Source organism: Drosophila santomea, chromosome 2R (assembly GCF_016746245.2).
Source record: "Drosophila santomea strain STO CAGO 1482 chromosome 2R, Prin_Dsan_1.1, whole genome shotgun sequence".
Lineage (NCBI taxonomy): Eukaryota > Metazoa > Arthropoda > Insecta > Diptera > Drosophilidae > Drosophila > Drosophila santomea.
In genome coordinates, this window is record NC_053017.2 from 16461032 (window position 1) to 16484906 (window position 23875).

The 23875-nt window shown below is 43.4% G+C and overlaps 4 protein-coding genes across 6 annotated transcripts; 3 read left to right on the forward strand and 1 right to left on the reverse strand.

Moving 5' to 3' along the window:
- Positions 1–67: 67 nt before the first annotated feature.
- LOC120446970 (leucine-rich repeats and immunoglobulin-like domains protein 3) lies at positions 68–19739 on the reverse strand. Its single transcript, XM_039628238.1, has 9 exons — positions 18783–19739; positions 4640–5645; positions 4058–4129; positions 3783–3992; positions 3576–3719; positions 2693–3516; positions 2275–2631; positions 1933–2214; positions 68–1872 (listed from the first exon to the last, which is right to left on the reverse strand). The coding sequence occupies exons 2-9, from the start codon at positions 5503–5505 to the stop codon at positions 740–742; spliced, it is 3888 nt and encodes a 1295-aa protein (XP_039484172.1). The 5' UTR covers positions 5506–5645; positions 18783–19739; the 3' UTR covers positions 68–739.
- LOC120446971 lies at positions 11093–12777 on the forward strand. Of its 3 annotated transcripts, none has more exons than XM_039628239.2 (2): positions 11093–11247; positions 11317–12777. In XM_039628239.2, exons 1-2 carry the CDS (start codon positions 11151–11153, stop codon positions 12618–12620), a joined length of 1401 nt encoding a protein of 466 aa, XP_039484173.1. In that variant the 5' UTR covers positions 11093–11150; the 3' UTR covers positions 12621–12777. The 3 variants fall into 3 exon arrangements, with proteins under 3 accessions (XP_039484173.1, XP_039484175.1, XP_039484174.1); XM_039628241.2 differs by having other exon boundaries at positions 11105–11247; positions 11330–12777; XM_039628240.2 differs by having other exon boundaries at positions 11115–12392; positions 12467–12608.
- Positions 19740–20126: 387 nt separating the features above from the next.
- On the forward strand, positions 20127–21032 carry LOC120444760 (ATP synthase subunit s, mitochondrial). The gene has a single exon (XM_039624689.2). It carries the CDS (start codon positions 20222–20224, stop codon positions 20831–20833), a length of 612 nt encoding a protein of 203 aa, XP_039480623.1. The 5' UTR covers positions 20127–20221; the 3' UTR covers positions 20834–21032.
- A 56-nt stretch (positions 21033–21088) lies between these two features.
- On the forward strand, positions 21089–23873 carry LOC120444759 (exostosin-2). Its single transcript, XM_039624688.2, has 3 exons — positions 21089–22684; positions 22747–22906; positions 22960–23873. Exons 1-3 carry the CDS (start codon positions 21193–21195, stop codon positions 23459–23461), a joined length of 2154 nt encoding a protein of 717 aa, XP_039480622.1. The 5' UTR covers positions 21089–21192; the 3' UTR covers positions 23462–23873.
- Positions 23874–23875: the final 2 nt, after the last annotated feature.

Sequence of the window (23875 nt, forward strand, 5' to 3'; positions counted from 1 at the left end):
TTATTCTTATGAACTGGAAACATGCCGCATTCCATCAAATTCCCATTGAGTAAAAGTTCCGATAACGTATTGGAATAATGCATCAATTTATTAAATATTTTGACATTGTTTCAGTTTGTATCCTTTCAAGTTTTGTCAAGGCCAATCATAAGGCAAACTAATTTCAAATTCAAACAAAAAATTCATCAAATCAAAAAGTAACTGCAAAGTATTCTTCTAAGGTACACTCCCACTCATTTGGAGCTGTCATAGCCGATTTTCTGGCAATCATTTGATCAACGAGTGTGTTTCGACGTACGAAACCGATACCAACTACAATTAAACCCTAAGTGATATATACAGAGGTGATTATATTACGTCTAAAACTCGGGCAATCAAAATAATAAATAATATCACAAGCGAAAGAAAATTATAAATATACATATACGATAATTAAATATTATGTATTACAAGTTAATCATAATCGATTCTAACGATTCATTTCATAAATTACGAAGACACTGGTATGTTTCTCTAGCTGTCCTATTTCCTTAGCAAAGGCATCAATAAGGCCGCCTGCTCTATGGTCGTGGCCAGTCAACAAGTCTGGACCACGAATCTACGAATTATAATTACGAGTTAAACAGTCTTTGTGTTCGTTTTGGGGGCGGGCTGCGGTGGGCGTACGGTGCAGCCTCCATTTTTTTGGTATATGATCCTGATCATCCTGCTTATCCTGCTAATTTGGTTAAGCTTCCGCTCAAATGTCCACTGTAGTGCACTTTTGGATGGAGTTGTAGTTGCTGCCGCTAGCACCAGCGCTGCATTTGCGGGGCAGCACCTTAGGCACCATTTCGTTGACCCCACCAGCATCGCCACCCCCGCCACCGTCGTAGTTGTGATTGTTGTTCTGCAGAAAATGCTGCTGCTCGGCTGCAGCATGATTCAGTTCGTACAGCTCCATGTCGTCGTACTCGGAGATGCCAAGAGCTCTTGTGGGCGCATACTGCAAGTCGTTGTCGTCGTCCTCCTCCTCCTCCTCGTCGTCGGTGTGCTTATGCCTGGGCATGGCCACCACAAAGTCTTCCAGACTGCGTTTCACCGCCGCATCCGAGCCCGTGCCCGAGTCCTTGCTGGACAAATGATCCTGCTGGGCCTCCAAGTCCGTTTGACGCAGATAGCTCAGGGTCAGTCCCTGCTCCAGGCAGCGCTGTTCGTAAGACGGTGTTGTAGTCACAATGAGGCGACTGTGGTTCGCCTCGCCATTGCTACAGCCTAAATCCGCAAGGCTGCGAGGTCGTAACTGCGTCTGCTGCTGCGTGGGAAGTCCATCTAGGACCAGCTGGGACTGGTGTGGTCTGAGCTGTGTACGATTGAGCGTGGTCAGTTGCGTCTGATCCTTGTCCAGAGTAGAATGGAGACTAGCCTGCGTACGCGCCGCCAGTCTCTCGGCAGCCAAGCTCATGCGCAGTTTTCTTTTCTGGTAGCGCAGAGTGCACCAAATGATGCAGCAGTCCACCACGACACATATGACGGTTAGTATGATTATGCCCATCAGCAAGACGTCCCAGTTTAGATTCTCCTTGACCACTACCAGCTCCGATTGCAGCGTAAACGTTCGCGAATTGTCTGTTATCTCACAGCGGAAGTGTCCAGCGTCGTTGGACTGGGCATTCAGGATCACAAGCAGTTCCTTGTTGTTTGAAAAGTAATACCGATCTCCGTCTGGAGCCGTTGGTGAGATGTGTATCGGTTTGTTCTCTTTAAACCACTCTCGATGCGGATGTTCCAGCTCAAAATCAGCATTGGCCGTTTCACTAAGGCACTGCAACACACATGTGCGCCCCACAACCACCTCCTGGTGCACCAAGGGAATGCTCGGCTGCGGTTTGTCTGCATTGAAAAAGAAGAAACATTAGTGACGAGCAAAATAAAACGCTTAAAAGAACCTACCATTTACGACCAGCGTTGCGTTGACCTTAATCTCGCCTGCAGCACTTAGCGCTGTGCACGTGTAAATTCCAGAGTCGCTGGGCTTAGCGTTGGTTATTATAAACGCGTTTTCCTCACGGATCACCTGCAATCGACGCTCGGTGGCCGCTGGAAACTCACTACCGCCGAACTTTTGTAGCGCTATCTCTGGTGTGGGATCACCACTGGCCGAGCAGACCAACCGAGCCATTTCGCCAGCGTCCAAGGTCAGATTCGAGGGCACTTGCAAAAAGGTGGGATGAACTGTCGAAGTAAAGATGGTTATTAATATAAATAGATGGCAAGAGCGAAGTGTGATCGTACTTCCTATAGATATCTTAAACTTCTGTGCATACGTAGTGCCGAAGGCATTCGATACCACGCACTGATAGCGTCCTGCGCTTTCGTAGGTCACATTCGTGAGCCTAAGATAGCCATAGATGGAGGTCTGATTGGTGCTCAGGTCATGCCGGATCTGCGTCTCCGTGCTGGCACCGTCATGCACCGCCGGTCGCTCCTGGACATGCTGATTGTCGTGGCGCCATTTGATCTTCAGCTCATCGGCGGCGGCTAGCGAAGCCGCTGTCGGTGAACTGGCAATGCATTCCAGAGTGATGTTCGCTCCATTCACAGCCAGCATGTCGTCCGGTTCCTGTTCCACTCGCGGTTTTGGGGAGTCCACTTAAAAAAAAAAAAGAAACTAGTTAGTAAACCATACATTGAATGAATGAATCAAACTTACCGCACACCAACTCCGAACTGCTCAGTGACTTCAGATGCCGATCTTGTAGATGCTCCGGATAGCCACACACCGCGTGTTCTGCCTGCTGGGGAAAGCGATTCTTCAGCCACTGTTGGAACCAAATCAAATCGCAGTCGCAGATGAAGTTAAGCGATTTAAAAACCAATTTATTTAGGCGAAGCATGTGCTCAAAAGCGTTGACCTGGATGCTGGCCAGGACATTGGAACCGAGATTGAGTATCTCCAGGTTGTTGAGACCACTCATCGCCTTACTGCTGATCTGCTTTAGATTATTGCCATGCAAATCTAAGCGTCGCAGTTTCCGCAGCGCTTTAAACGGAGCCGCTGCACTCTGGTCCTCAATAATCCAGGATAGGCGATTGCGCCGCAGATTCAACTCCTCAAGATTCTTAACACAATCAAAGGTGTTTTCCTGCAGATACTGCAATCGGTTGTGGGCTAGGTTAAGCGTTTTCAGGCGATGTAGGCAGTCCAAATGTTGTGGCTTGAACTCGTTGATTGCATTGTTCGACAGATCCAGCACTTCCAGCGACTGAGTGAACTCCCAGGTGTCCACCTCAATGCGAGAAATGGCATTATACGACAGGTTCAGGTGTCGCAGCTTTGTCAGATTGAAGAGGCCCTGGCGGGAAAGCGAACTGATCTGGTTCATAGCCAGATCAATGGTCTCGATGTTATGCATCACATAGAAGACGCCGTCCTGCAGCGCCCGGATTTTATTGGACTTCAGTTGAAGATTTTTCATCGATTCCAGGCCACGGAACGTGGACCAGTTTATCTCCAGTTGGTTGAAGTTTAGAGCTCTGCAGTAAGGCGAAGACATTGAAAGAGATGTTAAAAACGCAGTATTTTAATAACTTACAGTTTCTTTAGTCGGTTCAGATTTTTGAACACCCTTATAGGAAGAGTGCTTAGGCGATTATTATTCAGTTCCAGGTCTGTGAGGTTGTTTAGAGCCGCAAACGAGTGCTCATTCACATTGGTTATCTCGTTAAAACTGAGTATTCTGTGGATGAAAGGTGAAAGATGTAAGAAATGGCCTAAATCAAGGAACATTGAAAGGACTTACAAGTGAACTAGACTATTTGGCTTCGGAAAAGAGTTGAGCTCGATGCTGTGCAACTGATTCCTGGACAGATCCAGCGTTCTCAGTAATGGCAAAGCTGCCAGCGCCTCGCTGGAGATGCTGGTAATATGATTGTTGGCCAACACCAAGTGCTTCAGACCACTGAGGCCTATGAATTTCGGGATCACCTCCAATAAATTCCGCTTCAATGAACTAAAATGCATGTAAAATGTAATTAGTTTTAAAGTAATTTCTTGAAAAGCTTTAGCTTCACTTACACTTTTGTCAAATTGGACAGATTACGTATCTCCAGGACGGTAGTGTCGTTCAGTTTGTTGTTGGCCAGATGCCTGCGAAAAAGATAAAAGTTAATTTGTGCCATTTGTAAAATCCTTGGCTTGCCCATTGCACCTCAATTATGTCCCAATTATCGATGCAAAGTTACTGATAAAAACCGAACGACGTTTGCATAATTTTGCCATGCATTAAATTGATTAAAAGCGCAACGATAAAATCGCAACCCCCCAAAAAAAAAATAATGGTAAAATTGAGGCCAAATGTCGATGTCGAGGGTTGTGCCACTCTGTAATTTATATTCGCAGAGTATCTGAATCTGATGGGGGTGGCTCGCCATTTCATCCCCCAGGAATTTATGGATCTAAATAATGCCGAATGTTCCAAACTCCACCAAACAGTCTCTATTTTTCTGATGTTGGCACAATGGAGGACTATTGGAAGTTTTTGCATAAGAAAGGAAGACTCGGAAGGTTTGCCAATATTGATTTCTATTCAATAGTAGTAGTTTTCTAGATCTGCCTGATAAGCATTATTGACATTTTCTCCTCTACTTGTATACTTACAGAGTTTGCACGTAGCTGGGCAAGACGGGCACCCGTTCCAGATGCAGTTTGTCGCAGTCGAAGAGGACATTGAGGCACTTGCAGTCCTTGGGGCAGTCGATGTTGTACTTATTACTGGCCTTGGCCGCCGCAGCAGCCGCCTCCAGTGCTTTCTGGGCATGCTCATACTGCCCACCATCGTCGGCCACAAAGCCATTTGTCTCAAGCGATCCGGATTGAATGGAAATGCCGGAGGAGGATCCCAAGCCGCCAGCTGGTGGATGTGAGGCAGCCAGCGGATAGTGCAATGCAGCCATATCCTCCTCGTCCACATCCGCATCCGAGTAATCCTCGCTGAGGGCCATGAATTGTTGCCTGGCATTGGTGTAGCCTCTGTTACCGGCACTCGTGGATCGTGGGCCCGACGAGCCTCCGCCATTCCTGGACAGCATGGCGAAGAGTTGCTGTTGCAGCAACTGCTGATTGTAGGAAGCGCCACCAGATTTGAGCAGCGCACTCAGGGGGGATCCTCCTGACTCCACTCCATTCGATGATGACGGCGACTGGGCGGCGCTTTGACAAATTGTGGCCGCTGTTATCAGCAGCATGTACGTAATTAGCAGCAATTTATTGAGTTTATTGAAATCATTTGTTGTAGAATGAGTGCAATTATCATTACTGCGACTTTCAGCTACCGCATTGTTGTTGCTGCTGCTGCTTCTATTGTTGTTTTTGTTGCTGTTGCGCCGCCGACGTCGACTCCACGACATTAAAAACTTGCCATTGCCACTCGTTTTGATGTTGCAGATTCGATGATTACTAACGACCATGGGGCTATCACCATTTGACTCCCTCGGTTGTCGGCCTTTTATGGCTGAAACGTGCATTTTGCGCCTTTTGTTAAATTCGTTGATTTTCAAGCGGCAGTAAGAAAGCGCCGTTATTTCCAGCGAACGTCACTCGCCCTCGGCCAGTGTTGGAAAGCCCCTTTCGCCAGCCGAGCATTCTGCTACTCCGTGCATAGTGCCTTTGAAATAAGAGAATAAGAGAATTTGAATAAGAGAAATAGAAGATTAGATTTTGGTTTATGCTTTAATATGAACTAATTTATATTAATTAAATTTAAGTATAAGTTTACTGCCCCTAAAAATATTAAATAGATCTGAGAAGCACAATAGACATTACAAGGATATTTTGTATCATGTTTATAGCTAAAGTAAAAAGTATATTAAATGGATATGGATAAATAATACGAATTCTTTCACAGTAGTTTTTTAAATAGTTTTAAATACATGAAAGGAAACCATTTAAAACATTTTATGCCCGCTGCTTTTCATAACATAGAACCTAGCGAGTGTATACTTTCCCAATGCCTTTTATAAATAAAATATATGTAAATAATAATTGTGCAGAAAGTGCCAGTGTCTCTGGCCGAGCAGAGAATTTATACTCATTAAATTAAAATACGACCGGATGTTTTGTGCGAAAAAAAAACGCGCAGAGCCAACGATTTTATAATGAAAACAAAACAAAAACAAAACCGAGCGCTCTGCCGGTTGCAAAAACAGCAAAACATCATCGCCACCATCATCATCATCATCATAATCGTCAGAATTTCTGTGGCGACGACCACGAGTGACTGCGAGACGAGGCCCCCGGAGGCCCCTGGAGGCCCCCCATTCGGAATGCAGAATTTAAAAAATCAGACGTAATGTCTTCATCTTGCTCCGGAATTGTGCAGCGTGCGCTGCTTTTATTTGGAATATAAATGTGGAGGGCGTTGCGATGGGACCAAAGCTCGCCAATTTCGGTGACAGTACGGCGGAGAGATAAAGTACGGATGCTGCGCAGTTTGTGGTCGCTGCTATCACCTTTCTGGTGCTCCGGATGCTGGAGGAGGCACTTTCCCACCAGGCCAAGCATTATAGACACACACATACACCACACACCATACACCACCCACAGAAAAGGACAGCTGGAAACGAATTAAAGAAAATAGTCGGCAATTACCGCAGTTGAGCAGAGCTGGCATACAATGCCTTACCATATAGTATGCTACATATATGTATAGACAGGCTACTAAAAATGGTCTGGTGCAAACACAGCTACAGCTACTGCTACAGATACAGATACAGCAACAACTAAAGATACAGATACAGATACATTCAGACACTCGGTAGTGGAAATGCCCAGACAACCAAATTTAGTAACACACAAACGGAGGCAACAAAAAAATCAAACAAAACGAGCAGAAACAACCGCTTACTTTGGTCTCAAGATTTTCTTCAAAGAGTTTTCTCCACATTTCTCACAGCTCCATGCCTATATATAGTTATATATGTATGTATATAGCTACATACTAGTTGGCCGGGGAAAACCTCAAGTGTCCGAAGTGAAGAGGCTTTGATTAGTAGTTCTGCCGAAGACTTGGCCCCGATTCCCTGGAGGAGTTCCTCCTATCTCCCTATCTGTATCTCCAAAGATTGTCGCACGTTTCCCGCTCTACATTTAGTGCCTCTTTTTTTTTTTTATTTTTTTAGAACCCTCTGCAATTATCTAATCAATAGGTTTGCACTGTCTTCGATCGCGGTATCTACAGAGGAAAATGTTTATATTTGTTGATATTTGTACAGATCGCTCGGGGCAAATACACACTTCTTGGTGGGGCTGCAAGTGCTTGGCCCAGAGAAATGCTTTTATTTGAGGTGGTAAAAACTGGAGCTAATCAAAGGGTTTACCTTGGGATTCAGTAAATTGGCCTTATTAGATGTGTACATACATATAAGCTGGCATAGGTTCCAAGGGTAAAACTGATTACAGAGCTAGGAACTATTAACTATTGCACACTTCACATCGCCCTCAACTATGACTTCATCCTTCTCGCGAAGTCCTACACTTCATTTGCCATAAAAGATAACATGTAGGTTCCAAAGCTGCCAAAAGATCATCGTTTGGTATTAACTACTTTTTTTGGGCTAAAATGTATCCAAAGTAAGCCCCAAATCTGGCAGTTCAAGCGGGCTTAAGGCTATCGATCATCAGCCGAACAATAAGTCAAATTTCGCACCTATCGATCAGCACTTTGATGAAGGCCTGGCCCGAACATCCTAAGCATGATGCGGGCCATTAAATCACAATCTTGGGGCTATCTGCCGATCTGGTGGATCAATTTTCACACACCAATCAGCAGAGAGCGCTAATTTCCTCTGCCCACCGATGTGCCACCATTTTGAATTGATTTGCATGCATAATCAGCGGCTAATTCGCATATTGATAAGCCGGAGAGTTCTGTTTACACCGAAAAGGTTAAAGTCGGGGGATTTGAGGGAAAAACCCACACAATCTTTGTTGGGGAAGGGGGCTTTCACTCTGAACTCATTTTCGGACAGCTTACAGACAACAACAATATTTACGACCAAATGCAGATTTCCTACACCGTTTTTTGTTTAATTTCTTAGTGTTCAGTCGGTTTTCAGTTTTATGTTTTCCGTTTTCTGCTTCTTTTTTTTTTTTTTTTTTTTTTTTTGGTTGTTGTCAGTCGTCCGCTGTCAACTCCCTCACAATTTATTAGATAACGTTCGAATTCGGCCCCGGGTATTGTCTTCTTATAAAAACGACAAAATGTCCACGTTGTCGCCTGTCCGCTGGCGATGATGATATGATAATACACCCATTGATATATGTACACAATGGTCGCCGTGTGGATGGTTCCACACATATGTTTATGCTACACGCATGTGCCACATACATATATCCCATACATATCCCACACATATCCCATATACACAGTCATGATCAACGTGTGTATCTTGCGATGATCATTAGGAACGACATCGGCAATCAGTTTTCGTTGTTTATATAATTATCGTATCTGTGCAGTCGGGCATACATATACCATACTACACACAGTATCTACTTCTTTATTAGCATTTTACTTCACTAAATGCCTGGGCTGCATTTTTATTTGACTTAGTTTTTAGTGGCTTTTGGCTCAGCCGTCGATTCGGATTTTTAGCATTTAAATTGGTAATTTTGTCTTCGCTTTTTTCACTCGACTTTTTGTTGTCGCCCACAGCTTTTTGTCATGATTTGTTTTCGGCTTTCGGTTTTCTGCTTTTTATTTTTATTTTAATATTTTTTTTCTTATTTTTTTTTTGCGAAAGCGTTTTGGTTCGCCCAATTGATTTTGTCTGGCGTGTATTTTGTTTTTCTATCTGATGTTTATTACTTTTGCCAAACGAATAAAAATATACCATACACAATATCATTGTGAATAAGCTGACTGCAGCATTTGTTCAAGTGTTTTTTCTTCTCGCTGTCGTTGGCGTGTGTATAAAAAAGCCAGGCCAAAAAAAGAAAAGAAAATAACAGAGTCAAAAAGCAAAAGGAGAATAAACCAAAACGCTGCCAGTGGGCGGTCGGAAAATTGAGGTGAAAAATGGGAGTGGGGGCGGAGGTGGCAGTGGCGGTGGCGGTGTGGCAAGCAGTGGGTGGGGTGGGGTGAGGTGGGGTCGCCGAGCAGCTGCAACTCAAGCGATGCGATGCTGCCAAAACCCACGGCACAGTGGTGCAAGCTCCTTTGTTATTGAGCAAATATTGCGAATGGCAAGTATAAGACAGACAGCTTTAATTCGCTTTAATTCTTGTACATATGTAAATGTAAATAAACTAGTAAAGTTCTAGTTTGTCCAAAATTTTCCTTATATAAATTACCTTTGCTAAACGCTCATAAGTTGAACTTCCGTAACTATATAAGCTTAAATAAAACTTGTTTATTTTGCCCCACTGTGCCCGCGGGCAAGACAAAGCCGAATGCAGAAGCAAGAGGAAGACAAAACGTTGAAGCTGCGCTTTGTCGCGTGTTTATTTGCGGTTGCTTGTATTTGTATCTTTCTGCTAAGTTTTCCTATCGTCGCTGCCGCTGCCGCTACCTCTGCTTACTGCGCTGCTGCGTCGCTGCCTTCGCTGTGGTGATGTGTGCAATATGCGTGGGCAGAGAACGGAAATCGCTTGCAGTCGACGTCGACGTCGCTGCCCGATTGTCGTAATGTGTTACGTCAAAGCGGCCGCACACACCACTTTAAATACGTAAACGTAAATGTGTTTGTACGTGTACCGCTAAAAGGTAAAAACGTCGCGCTGTCTGCGGCAACTAATTAGGTAACGTGCCAGCAGCCAACTAGAAACAAGAACAACAACAACACCAACAATAACAGCAACGGGCAGAACCCATGATAAGAGGCAGCACAGTGGGCAGCGCAGCCATCGCGACGCAAATAGCAACATAAATTTCGCACACTTACGTTAACGCAGACCCACACACACACAGACACGCTCGCAAGCTCGTTCAAAAATCCAATAAGAAACAAAATTGCCAGGCTGTCTGGCAGCCCAGGTCCGTTGCTCTTGTTCTTGTTGTTGTTGCTGCTGCTGCTGTTATTGTTGTTGTTTTTGCCTCTCTTCTGCTTTTATTCCCCCCTCTTTTTTTCAAAAATAAATTTAATTTTGTAGCCATTAATTTTCCACTCTAGATACGAGAGACGTCGTTCGTATTATTTCAGCCCCTCCGCTTCAGCCTGGGTCCGCTAATTAAATAACTAAAAAATAGAGTTTATAATTGCGCGCATTGTTCATTTCGCAGGCCGGCCAACTTTTCTGCTGTTAATCCGACCAAAATGAGACGAGTTTCCGAGTTAACTCGACCGCAAATCAGTAGTCACTTGAACTTTCGTTCTGGCGGAAAATCACTTCAGTGAAATAATTAAAATAAAATGGAAGCAATTCCTGTACATGAGAAAGTTACTGTTTCGCATTCTGTTGCTTTGGAACAACATTTAATACTGCAACATTTAAAATAATAATTTCTAATAAAATACCCTTTAATTTCTTCAATATTTCTTTAGATACCAACTATAGTCTTTCAGCGCAATAGCGTTTTACTGGGCAAACAGACAAAGAACTCACTCCATAAGTTTGTTGACTTGCGTATTTACTCATTTCACATTTTCAAGTTCAATTTCGCGCAATTAGTAAACATTTATTGTTATTATTATTATTTTCTTCGGCTCCGAACCGTTTCTTTATATACATATGTATACTGGCATGTTAGTGCTTTTCTCAGTGTGTGTGCATAATAAATTAACGTATTTTTTATCGCTTCAATGATAAACCGTTTTGCTTGATTGGTCTAAGGCACATAAATAAAGAATAAATAAAGCGCAACAAATTCTTGTGTTGTTGTTGTTGCGCCTTTGTCGTTTTGTTCGTGTTCTTTGATAAGCGCGAGGCGTGTGATATCATATGCCAAATATCCTATCCTAACCATATCTACCTTATTTTGGGTGTGGTGGCCAGCAGTCAGGTGAATGTGGGTGCTCCTCTAAGCTCAGCTGGTCATGAAAAGATCTTCTCTAATTATTTTCAATAATAAAAAAATAATAAAACTCAGTAGCTATTGAAATCAGTTTCACAAACAATATTAGGATAGGGTTTGTATGAAAATATACATTAGTCAGTTGATACAACAAACGGAATGCATACAATATACAACAACCTACAAAGCAATAAATTTGTACCAAAAAGTTTGACAACAAATGTGGAAGCAGTAGAATTCACTTCAGAGAAGCTGAGTAAGCCTACAGTAAAACCAACCAATTGGTGTGGTCCCAAAACTTATGAAGAGCTTTCTAACAATCCAGTTCTACTAAAAAGCCAAGGGAACCTACCAAAGAACCCACAAGTAATGCAAATGAATCAATTGGAGTATAACAATGCACAGTCTATATCTAATAGATACGCAAGGCCGTCCAGTCGCCCTTTAAAATGCGATAAATGGAATCCTGATGAGTTCTTGAATTGCGCTAATATAAATGGCAAGCTTTATAGACTATACAATCTTTTCGAGGACGTTGAAGCTGGTGAAGCATTCAAAAAACAGCCTAAACAAATTAAACGTCTTAATACGGGAACTGCAAAGCCTCTTCAATCGAGGAAGTGCCAAAATCCAAATAGGTTTCAAAGCAAATTACGAAGACAACCAGCTAAGAATGCTGAAGAAGAAATAGCTGATGACTCTGTCGAAGATTTGCACCCTCGACGATGTGAGCCCATTACAAATCGAATAATTTCCGAGGAAGCCGATCTTAATAATCAACAGCATGAACTGAAAACTGAGAAACCTCTACGACCGCGAGGAAGACCCAAAAAGAATGCGAACTCTACCCTTATTAATCCTGACTATGCCAAGAAAAATGATATGGAAATGGGGGAGGAACAGGAGAGTCCCAAAACGATGTCAAAGAAAGTAAGTCCTAGGAGAAAGGTGGATTACTTGGAGGACATGGGGCTGGGTGCTGCTTTTCGGAAGCAACAGCAAAAGCAGCAGCTCCTAAGTAGTCGCCGTAGTTTGGGTGTAGCTGGACCAAGACGATCCCCAAAGGAATCGAAGAACTGCAGTGCTGGTTCATCGGTAGTGCACGGGAAAAAATTACATGAGCCACCCGTAGTATTACGACGAAGTGCACGGATTCAGGCAGCAAAACTTAGGAAGGAGCAGTCATTGGAACAAAACTTGCAGAAGGATCAGGAGAAACCCAATTCTGGAATGGTAGTGGATTGGAAGAAATTAGATAAGCCAGAACGGGTCCCAGAACCACCCATCGTATTACGACGAAGTGCCCGGATTCAAGCAGCCAAACTCAAGAAGGAGGCCTTGGAAGCCAGCTTGAGAAACCAGAATCAGATTCAGAATCAGGAGAAGCCCAGTTCCAGAAAGGTATCGAAACCTAGAATCACTCGACATGAAGTGTGTCGTTCATGTCCTAATTGCAACTCTAATACCTTTCTTAGGCCGCGTTCGATCACGTACTTTGAGTGCGCCGATATAAATGGAAAGCTTTATAAACTCAATGACATTTGGGAAGATGTGAAGCTTGGTGCTGCTTTTCGGAGGAAACAGAAGAAGGCGCAGCACCAGCAACGGAGAACTCTTCGCGCTCGGTGAGGATCTTAAACTAAAGGCAATTGATATACATATTTGGTCCGTAAAATATTATAATACAAAATTTTCGTTAGCAAAAGGCACTCATCTTTTATATTTAGTTGTATCCATATTGGTTATTGCACTGTACATTTATAATATGAAATCATAAGTATATGAAGAGTTTTTTTTAATGATTTTTCCGCTACGTTGCCCCTTTTTGGTTGGCGCTAATCTTATCCTGCACCAGCAGATTTCCCAGAAAAGCCCGTACGATGTGTTCGGCGGTGACGATATCACCTGAGAACGAGTGACAGACTTGCACTGTTTTCACACAAACAGTCAGGCTTCCGAAATGCGCGCTTATCAGCCAGATGATAAACAAATCGCTCCTGATACCGTGCTTTTTTACGCTTTACGGTGTTTGTCAAACTCGAAAGGCCTCGTCCGACTAGCAAAGTACACGTTGGTATCGCCACTTGGCGGTGTGGCGTTGCAAAGACTGACGTCCAAAAGCTGGATCTCTCACCTTGAACCAAAACGACGACTTGTAAGCCCCGCGACTTAAGCTGCTGCGTATATTCGAGTATCCGTATCTGTATCTGTATCTATATATGCATCTGTGCGTCAGATAAAAGCCGAAAAGCCGCAGGAGGAGAGACTCAAGCAGCGCGTTCAAAATTAATCTGCGGCGGCAATAATTTCCGATTTTTTGTGCTCTCATGAAAATCCCAAGCATGTCAAATTGTATTCCATTCAAGATGCAAAATAAAGCAAAACAAAAAAAATAAGTGGAAAATAAAGCGGGCGAGAAAGAAAGAAAAATGCTCACATTGAGCCGACTGTCAAGGGATCTTAACGCAGCGAGGGAAAAAAGTAAAAAACGATCCTGCTTAAGAAGTCTTGCACATAACGAATGTTGGCATGGCACAAGAAATCGACTTTCTGATGACCTGTACGTAACTTACTCACAGATACTTTAAGATCCTAAGCTTGATGCTTATGTGCTCAGTAGCTCAGCTAGCTTAAGCTTACTTACATATATATAAATAATATTAAGATAAAGATATCGGATACCCTCGTTCGTACTCTTCAAGTACCTGGTATGAGATTTAAAAAACAAAATAATGAAAAAAACGCAGAGCTTTGGAGCTGTCAGTCGTTGTGGTTCCAGAACGCGGCCCACGAAATACAAAAGGCCAGCGGCTTCGGATCGGGCCAAGTGAGAAAAGCAAGCGCGACACCAACACCAAAAACCGGCTGTGGGAAGAATATAACCCCCCCCCCCCCCCACCCCCCACACCTAGTATTACCCCTCTCGCTCTGGCTGTGGCCTGCCGCCTTCGGCCATCTCGCTTGCACACTCTCCTGCAGTGGGGCCGCCATTGGGAATTGAATTGGATTTGCAGTCAACGTTGAAATTTCAGTTTGGGCTGCCTTCTCGAAGGTGTGAAGAAAAAATAAAAACACAAAAGGCAATAACAACAGCAACAACAACAAAAGCGGCCCAGGCACAGGCACGAAATTCTGAAAAACTCCGGGAACCCAAAAAGCCAAAACGAAATCAACTCGAGATCTGCAGGGAGCTACGGAGCAGAACAACTGAGAACGGAACAGAACAGAACAGAACAGAACTGGATTGGGCCTCGTTTTCCAAAGACGGAGCAAGAGCTGCAACAACAACAGCAACAACAACAACTGAGGCGGGCTGAAAGAGGAAGGGATTCTGGGATTTCACTTGCATTGTTACTGGATATGATCGGTCAAAGATACTTATACATATATATACAAATATATTTATACATGTGTAGGGTATATGCGAATGTGTGCGTGTTAGAACGGAGCATCTGTTTCTCGCAAAGAAGGGTCTTTTGATTGGGATTCGCTTCGGGTTTTTCCTCTCAATTCATTCGAGCGGATTGTGTTGGCCTCTTTTGGACTTTCTGCCACTTTGGGAATTGGAAATTCTGAGTGTATTTATGTGTGTGTGTGGGAAAGGTGAAAAGTACTTGGGCTAAATAATAATAGGATAATAGACCATGAGCTTGACTCTATGGGAATGTCCTTTAATGTCCCTGCTATTGTTCCTTTTTAAAATATGAATGTAGCGAAGAATAAAAAACTATTCAGGGGTGCAGTTTGTTTTCTATGAGTGAGAGGTACTGAATATGTGTGACACAAAGAATACGATTTGCTTGAAAGAAGTAAATGAATTATAGAATTTTATTTCTTTTACATCTCCTACGATGCTATAGATAAGATGTGAACTTGTTTAAATGTATATATCCCCCTAACGATCGTATCTTTGGGATCTTCTCAATGGCCTTCCTTCAAAACAAAACTGGGTTCCATTTGCATATGATCGAAAAACCCTTTTCCCAAAATTGACTTTGACATGTTTGCTGCATGTTACAATTTTCTTCTTCTCTGGAAAGTGATCCAAGTCAGAAACCGAGCACATATCCCTAATTCAAAGTTACAGCTGTGCATGTTGCACACACACAACCGCACAGACAAGCAGATAGTGCCAGCATAGATCGGAGCAATGACAAAGATACCCCTCCCCCCAAACCCCGCACGTAGCCACAAGACATACGTACGTACACATAATTCCGAGCAGCAGAACTATTCAACTTCGAACCGAATCTGATTTCTGAAACTGATTGTGTGTATGCGTTGCCATCGTTGTTGTTGTTGCAGTTGTTGCTGTTGTTGCTGTAGCCCTTTCTGTGGTGTTTGGGACGTCAGTTAAACGAAAGCCGACAAGAAGGTAGACCCACGAGGAATCCTCCGCACGCCACACTATATGTACACTGAGAAAAATGTGCACGAGTGCCAGCGCAGTGCATAATTGCAGATCTTTATTAGTGGAAATATATATTATTTCTCCAACTAAAATCATAATTTCTGTTTTCAAGCGCACTTCACATGCCAAATTTCATATCATAAAAACTAATTTTCCAACATATTCCTTGCTTTATAACTCAAAGATAAGAAAACATAATACTAAGATGCTATTTCTTTTTTTTGGCATAAAGATTGTTAAAGCATTAAGAAAGTTCCCATTGCTCCTTCTATACCAATCTTCATATCGAACTAAGTAAAAATCAGTTACCAACTCGATAGGTGTGCTTTTCTCTCTGTACGCCATGGTGCATGCCCCACACTCCTGCCACACACTTTAAGCCGCCTGCTTGAACGTCGGCTTAAATTGGTTTTTATTGTTGTTGCACATGATGTCCATTGTTGGTGGTGTTGGCCCTCGTAGCTTCGTTTTGACCATATTTCGTGTCAGTGCTCCGCTTGCCGTTTTACCTTTCTTTGAAGTCGCATTTAATTCTTTGAGTTTCTTATTCTGTTTAGTTTTTTTTTGTTCATTTTTCATTTTTTGTTTCGTTTATTTCTTATTTTTTTTTCATGCCAGACCTTTGAGGAGTGAAGACGACGACGACAACGAAGACGACGTTGGGTTGTCTGGTCGAGGTGTGAAGAAAAGAATTTTTCTGCGCAATAATCTTGATGCCTTTTTAAGATTTGTAGCTGCCGTGGAGCTGGGCTCCTCTCCTTTTCTGAGGAGACTGGGAGATTGGGGGGAATACGTTATTCTGCCTGGGTTTCTTTTTTGGTGTGCTCTGGCCGCGATTCGTTTCAGTTGAAAAATGGCTTGGGTTTAAGGAAATTTACGCCATAAAATGCTGAAATAATTGGATACACTCTTGCAGCCCCGGCATCTCCGATCTTGCACCACACTTCCAGTGCATTTCAAATTGCTAATGATGAGGAGCTGGTGCACCGGCCGGTGCACGGAAAGCTGCAGCTTTGGCCATAGCTTCCACCACCACCGACTCGACTTCATCATTGGGAGATGCTTTCGTGAGACAAGCGACATGCCATGGTCAAGTCTTTGGCCAGTTCCCCAGGGCCAGCCGAACACTACCAAACACCAGCCAGCCCATCCAGACCCAACCCAACCCATGCAGATCCAGAGCCAGAGCCAGAGCCAGAGCCAAAGCCAATCCAGGAACTCCATCCAGTACGTGCGACCCAGCGGAGCATTAAATGCATTTATTTATGAGACCACCTGATGTAATCTACGGCTGAAATTGCACAGCTCATATGCATATGCTCATATGATGCGAAGGTGATACTGAATTTAGCTAGAATTCACACCTCGCTTTGCCCAGGCGCTTTCATAATAATATATTATGCTCAGGTACTGGATCTAAGCTATGTACTTGCTAGTTGTGAGCTGTAAAAAAGCGCTGCAATGCAATAAATCTTCAGGGAAGTTTTGCACAAGCTGCCAGATTCTTAGAATATCCCAAAAATTGGTTTACGTTTATCTATGTATTTCATGCTTGCTTTTATTTATTAAAACATCTGAACATTTAGCCTAGCCTCTAGTTTCTCTATTAAGTACATTATGCAAAGTATAAAAGACCAATCTCAAGAACCATTAGTGCAAAAACGAGGGGAACCGCCTTATGACCAAATAATCTCGATATTTCCCTGTTCCAGGGGCCATGGAACTCAAAACCCAAAGAGTTGGGCAAATTCCTGCTGCTTGGACGCGCTTATCGGGCCAAGTAAAATCTTACAAATACAAATTGCATCGACGCCTGGTGTCCGATGGGGCTTTTGTGTACCTAATCGCTTTGCCTCCCCATCTCGCCCGCTCCTCCAGCAGATTTTAGACGGCCCTTGTAACAGAAAGAGCAGTCAGATGCAACAACACGAACTAGTTGCACTAATCATAAAATCCCCCATCAATGCTAAAATGTATAAATGCAAAAATGGAAACGGCACGAACAGCCATCTGAGGAGCTCACGAATGTGGGCACAGAAACAGAACCTCATAACTAAATTGCATTAAGTGTAATTATAACTAATTAGAAAACGGAAAAAAGCAGAATCTATATATGTATATAAAAAAAAAAAAAAGAATTCAATAGCCAGCCAACTGGGCGTAGAATAACTGGCACAGCGCTAAAACAATAAAGTAGAATGAGTAAAACATTATTGTTTTTTTTTAGAAATTGACGCTGGCTGGAAAGGTATTAGAAGCAGTGGAAATGATTATTCCACGATTAGTTCCAGCGAAAAACCAACGTACACGAATGCGAATGCCATTAAAATCAATCTCCGAACTGTTTGTGCTATTGAGGAAATGTCAGTTGATTCAGCATGAGAATAGCTTGTGGATAATAACGAAATAAAAACGTTGGGCATATCCGCCAGATACAAATTATATTATTTTTTCGCAGAATCGTAAAACGTTTCTATAGTTATCTAATATGTATATTTATGTATATTTAAAGCCCAAGAAACTTAGGTAACTCTAATTGAACCCTTTGGACTGGAAGTGGACAAAGATCACTGCGTCGTTTCCCCAACGTGTTCTTGATCAATTTTACAATGTTTCTCTTGCTTTCAAATTGATTGATGGAATTTAGCTGCCCGCTTCCTCTTCTTTTCCAGTCTTAAATTATCCGTGCTCTTTTGTTGCGATCTCTGTGGCTTTTTGGGCGCGTGTTCTAGGCTGCCAGCCATTTACTATTCAACATATTCAACATTTACCTCCGACTCCAATCTGCGCCACAAATCTGAATGTGAGATACCACAGATTAGCGATCGAGGGAGCACGCGGGGGTGCACAATGAACTCGAGCGCGGGCTTCGGGGGCTCCAGCGAAATAAATCATTTAATATAGCACGCCATTTATCATCTAACATGGTACCAGAGAGCCGGTATATCATTCATCTTTTGCATAGAACCCGCTGGGTGCCTCGGGAGTTCAGAATAGAACTACAGATACACGATACACAGGCGAAACTGTGTGACCTCAACGTTTTCTGGAAACTATTTCTGGAGCTGCAGGAATACTGAAAACAGTGGACTAGACTCTGTGCAAGTGCTCTTTCATTCTGGACAATAACTTGTAGAATGGGTAAGATGAAGATTATCATATATAGAAAACTTAACTATATGGTGTGTATATTCTGTGCTAATGGCTTAACTTACTACATATACATAAGTAATAAACCAATTTAAGATGCACTGCAACCATTAAAAGCAGCTATATTACAGAATTATACCCATTATAACAGAGACCAGCAGAGTGAACGTTCAATTCGGCGAAACTCAATTGGTAACTTAATTAGGCGGCGGAATGCGGCATTTACTCACCTATTCAAAGTGACGGCGAACGCTGGTGGGCGGTGGGCGGGGGATGTGGGCGTTTGTGTAAACAAGCGAGCGCAAGCGAGATGGTGACGGTGACGGCGACAGAGAGAGGGGTAGAGCAAGCGAGAGAGACAGAACAGAGCCCTAATGTCTGCGGCGGCAAACTATTACGTACGTCGCATATACACACATTTGCGCTGATGTGCGAAGGAAATGTACAAATGTTTGGCTGTCTGTTTTGTTTGTCTATCTCTTGCGTCGATGATGTTGATGTTAATGTTGTTGATGATGATAATGATGATGATTCCCGATTCTGATTCCTATTCCGAGTCCAAATCCAAATCCGAATCCCGCTTGTTGTTTATTCGTCACTTTAACACGTTCGATTCTAAACGGCGACGTCACTGCGCGCACGCACACTGGCACAGCTTATTTTTATTTGCCGCCCATGTATTGGTGTATTTTTCCTCAATTGCGGTGGCGGCAAGCTCACACACACACACGTGCACGCACACCCGCGCACTCATTGACAAGAACAACAACAGTGAACGTAATGCGTGATTTTTGATGTCGTAGAGAGGGGGCGGAGGGCTTATTTGTTGCTACTTTGTTTGCTGCCTCTCTCAATTTTGTTCTAAAACCGCGATTTGTTCACTTATCAGGCGCATTAAACAAAGGCTCGCTGCCGTTTTAGTCGTTACCACAAGCATATGTATGTTGTTTTTTTTACGTTTTTTGTTATTGCCGTGATTTTATGTTCACACACGCTATCTCTGTCGCTCGCACGCAAGAACTTCTGTGGATTTGACCTGAGCACTTTGCAATTGGCACACGGAAACCGATTCGTATTGGCTGTGCGGCGGTGCACGCTTTGATCATTTACCAAAGTTATTTACCCCGATCTTGTTTTCAATTAATTGATTGCAGCAACGACGCGCACGAATGAACTGCTTGCCGTGAAAATTGAACGTAGAGTGACCGTGATTGCAGCGTGCAGAAATACTTAGGTGCGGCGGAAAGGTACTAGAAATAACCACACAAAATGTACTAAATAATCTATAATCATTTTGACACATAACTAAAAATACTACTTGAATACTGAACTGCATAAGCTTAATAATTATTAACAGAAAAAGTGCTGTAAAATACTCCCCTTTTGCCGGCCAGCAATGTAACGGATAAGGGACCGTTACATTACGTTCCTTACATTATGTTAATTTACATTTTTGTAAACTTTGAAGATGCTGCTCTTTCCCCTTGATAAGTTGGTAAAACTCTGCAATGCAATAATTGTCAAGTAAACCAGTAACCATGGAATTAGTTAAGCAAAATGAAGTTTCAGTACGAAAACGTTTTAATTCTTTCCAAATAGACAAACTGGCATCCCACAACATAGTGTTGCAAAACAACGGACGGGCCCAGCTGATCCGCCAATCGCCAAAATGTTGTTATTAAATAAGCTGCCCAGGATAACGCAGCTTCTCGCCAGGGATCCCAAGGATCAGCGAGGCATCTGGGGCTATGTGGCTGTCGCCTTCAACCAGGTGGACGCGGATCGGCTATCAAAAGTGGGTGCCAACCGTCTGTGCGCCGAGTGGATTATTAAAAACGGAGGCGGAGTGCGCTTTGTGGAGGCTCCCTCCCGGCTGTGGAAGGATTACAACTCGTTGCCTGGAGAAAACACACAGTTCTGCATAAAAGTGGTGGACGCGTCCAATTCGTCAATCATGAAAATAGGACTCGAACACTTGAAGAACTGCAAGAGCATCGACACAGTCATCTTCCACAATTGCAAGCACTTGGAGAACGATGGTTTGGAGGGACTGCATCACATCAGCAGTTCACTGCAGCGACTTCAGGTCTCCGGTTGTTACAACATCACAGATTCCGGTCTTGCTGTGATCGGGGAGCTCAAGAATCTGCGACAACTGCTCATATTCGACATGATTTTCGTGAAGAACATGGAGGCCGTAGCAGCCAGTCTGAAAAAACAGCTTCCCAACTGCGATATCAAGGCTACCAAAATGGGCCTTACTTTGAAGACCAAAGAGTAATCCCAAGCATAAACTTATTGGTTTGGCCCAATGTTGTCAATAAAACCTTTTGCAGTGTTGAGAAAGGCTCAGAAACTGAGACTTGCACAGTGGGTATAAATTGGCAATATGTCCTTTAGATTAATAGTCATAAAAACTCAAATGATTTGTTATACAAAAATAATCCGTTATTTCAAAAATATATTTATTGAGACATGAAGTATTATATTATCTATTTATCGATACTTAACTGTATTTGTTTATATTAATAACGGTCTATAGCCAACACTACCATATCAGCATTTTCGGTTGCCCGAAATACGGTCATGCTATCTTTGGAATAAGAGAGAAAAAGGACAATATGTGAAAATTGCAATAAAATGACGAAAATAAAGAATCTGCTGAGTTTTGTGACCCAGTCACGGGCCATATCGCACACCAATCCCCGGGAACAGATTCTTAACTGCCTGACATACGGGCTTCTGGTGATTGTGGCCCTCTGCGCGGGTTTCCTGCTGTGGGACCTGTCCAGCAGCCCGCGAGATGGATTCTTCCACGGGAAGAGGGACTCGCACACGCTTATCCTCGACCTGGAACACATCCAGGAGGTCGCCGTGAATGCTGAGGCCGAACAGCGGGCCCGGAATGTCAACTGCACCTTCTGGGACTGCCTGAACATCTACAAATGCGAGCACGACCGCCTAAAGGTCTATATCTATCCGCTGCAGGAGTTTGTTGACGAGCAGAGCGACAAAACGGCCACCACCCTGTCCAGCGAGTACTTCCAGATACTGGAGGCGGTGCTCAAGAGTCGCTACTACACGTCCAATCCGAACGAGGCGTGCCTCTTTCTGCCCAGCTTGGATCTGTTGAACCAGAATGTCTTCGACAAGCACTTGGCCGGTGCTGCCTTGGCTTCCCTGGACTTCTGGGATCGTGGAGCCAACCACATCATCTTTAACATGCTGCCTGGCGGAGCTCCATCCTATAACACTGTGCTGGACGTGAATACGGATAATGCCATCATTTTTGGCGGTGGCTTTGATTCTTGGTCTTATCGGCCGGGCTTTGATGTCGCCATTCCGGTGTGGAGTCCACGTTTGGTGCGGCAACATGCACATGCGACGGCCCAAAGGAAGTTCCTTTTGGTAGTAGCGCAGCTAAACATACTTCCGCGCTTTCTGAGGACTCTAAAGGAGGTATCTCTGGCCAACAGCGATCAGTTACTTCTTTTGGGAGCCTGCGAGAGCTGGGATCTCACAATGCGCTGCCCTTTGTCGCAGCACCACAAATCACTGGAGTATCCTCGGCTGCTGTCTCGCGGTAAATTTTGCCTGCTAGGTCGTAGTCTTCGCATGGGTCAACCCGATCTGGTGGAGATTATGTCTCAGCACTGTATTCCCGTCATTGCCGTGGACAACTATGTGCTACCCTTCGAAGACGTGATTGATTGGTCTCTGGCATCCGTTCGTATACGCGAAAACGAAGTGCATTCCGTAATGCAAAAGCTAAAAGCAATATCGAGTGTTAAGATAGTTGAAATGCAGAAGCAAGTGCAGTGGTTGTTTTCCAAGTACTTTAAGGATCTGAAGACTGTGACCCTAACTGCTCTTGAAGTGCTGGAGAGTCGGATCTTCCCACTACGAGCCCGTAGCAGTCGCCAGTGGAATACCATTGATACTAACGCACGTTCCACTTTCAATCCCCTTTTCCTGCCATCGCTGGCACCAAAGTCACAGGGTTTCACCGCCGTCATTCTCACCTACGACCGCGTGGAGAGTCTATTCCTGCTGATTCAGAAGCTTGCGGTGGTGCCGTCATTGCAAAGCATTTTAGTGATTTGGAATAATCAGAAAAAGTCTCCGCCACACCGTGAGTTTATCAAAAGTCATTAATCGCAATAATAGTAATAATCAATTATATTTATTTAATAGTATCCACCTTTCCATCTATATCGAAGCCCCTGAAAATTCGGCAAACCAAGGAGAACAAGCTATCCAATCGATTCTATCCATATCCAGAAATCGAAACGGAAGCTATTTTAACCATAGACGATGACATCATAATGCTGACCACTGATGAGTTGGATTTTGGGTAAATATAAGTTGTAGTTGAAGATATTTCATGACTAATCAAATTTTTTATAGCTATGAAGTTTGGCGAGAGTTTCCCGATCACATTGTGGGCTTTCCCAGTCGAATTCATGTTTGGGAAAATGTTACAATGCGCTGGCACTACGAATCGGAGTGGACGAATCAGATATCAATGGTTCTTACAGGCGCTGCTTTCCATCACAAGTACTGGAGTCACATGTATACACACGCCATGCCGGGGGATATAAAGGATTGGGTGGATGAGCACATGAACTGCGAAGACATTGCCATGAACTTCCTGGTGGCCAACATTACCAACAATCCTCCGATTAAGGTTACTCCTCGAAAGAAGTTTAAGTGCCCGGAGTGCACCAATACGGAAATGCTTTCCGCCGATCTGAATCACATGCGCGAACGTTCAGCTTGCATTGATCGCTTCTCCAAAATCTACGGCCGCATGCCCCTCCGCACGGTGGAGTTCAGAGCGGACCCTGTGTTGTTCAGGGACAATTTCCCGGACAAGTTGAAGCGCTACAATGACATTGGTAGCTTATAAGGGTCCTAAACGTTGAGTCCAACATTCCAGGGAAACCTATGCAGATATACCAAAGACTTGTGGAGATAGCGCTCAACTCTAATGGAAATCTAATGTTGCAGTCGATTATATCATAGCAATACCTAAACAGATAAAGAGGCCAACTTAACTGGATCTCGCTTAGAATATCAATTTTGTCATTGAGATGTGATGGAGATAACTAATGGAGGCAGGTCCGGTTTTATGTTTGACTTTGCATTGGTACTCATTAATCCATGTGAATAGTTTAATTATTCTTTAGAACAATTAATTGAATTGACGTCCGTTCTTTGGACTTATTATTAGTTATTATTATAGTTGTAGATCGTCTTGTTGGCAGCTTATATGTAGACTTAATTTTGATTTTAAATCAATAATTTCCAAATCTGAAACTGG

Bases quoted from the DNA above. Each gene is read 5' to 3' on its own strand.
- LOC120444760 (XM_039624689.2), top strand. From the start codon at position 20,222: ATGTTGTTATTAAATAAGCTGCCCAGGATAACGCAGCTTCTCGCCAGG.
- LOC120446971 (XM_039628239.2), top strand. From the start codon at position 11,151: ATGCATACAATATACAACAACCTACAAAGCAATAAATTTGTACCAAAA. The intron at 11,248-11,316 runs GTAAGCCTACAG...CTAACAATCCAG, and splicing joins ATTCACTTCAGAGAAGCTGA to TTCTACTAAAAAGCCAAGGG.
- LOC120444759 (XM_039624688.2), top strand. From the start codon at position 21,193: ATGACGAAAATAAAGAATCTGCTGAGTTTTGTGACCCAGTCACGGGCC. The intron at 22,685-22,746 runs GTGAGTTTATCA...TTTATTTAATAG, and splicing joins GAAAAAGTCTCCGCCACACC to TATCCACCTTTCCATCTATA. The intron at 22,907-22,959 runs GTAAATATAAGT...AATTTTTTATAG, and splicing joins ACTGATGAGTTGGATTTTGG to CTATGAAGTTTGGCGAGAGT.
- LOC120446970 (XM_039628238.1), bottom strand. From the start codon at position 5,505: ATGCACGTTTCAGCCATAAAAGGCCGACAACCGAGGGAGTCAAATGGT. The intron at 4,130-4,639 runs GTAAGTATACAA...TCTTTTTCGCAG, and splicing joins CCCAGCTACGTGCAAACTCT to GCATCTGGCCAACAACAAAC. The intron at 2,215-2,274 runs GTACGATCACAC...TTACTTCGACAG, and splicing joins GTTTAAGATATCTATAGGAA to TTCATCCCACCTTTTTGCAA.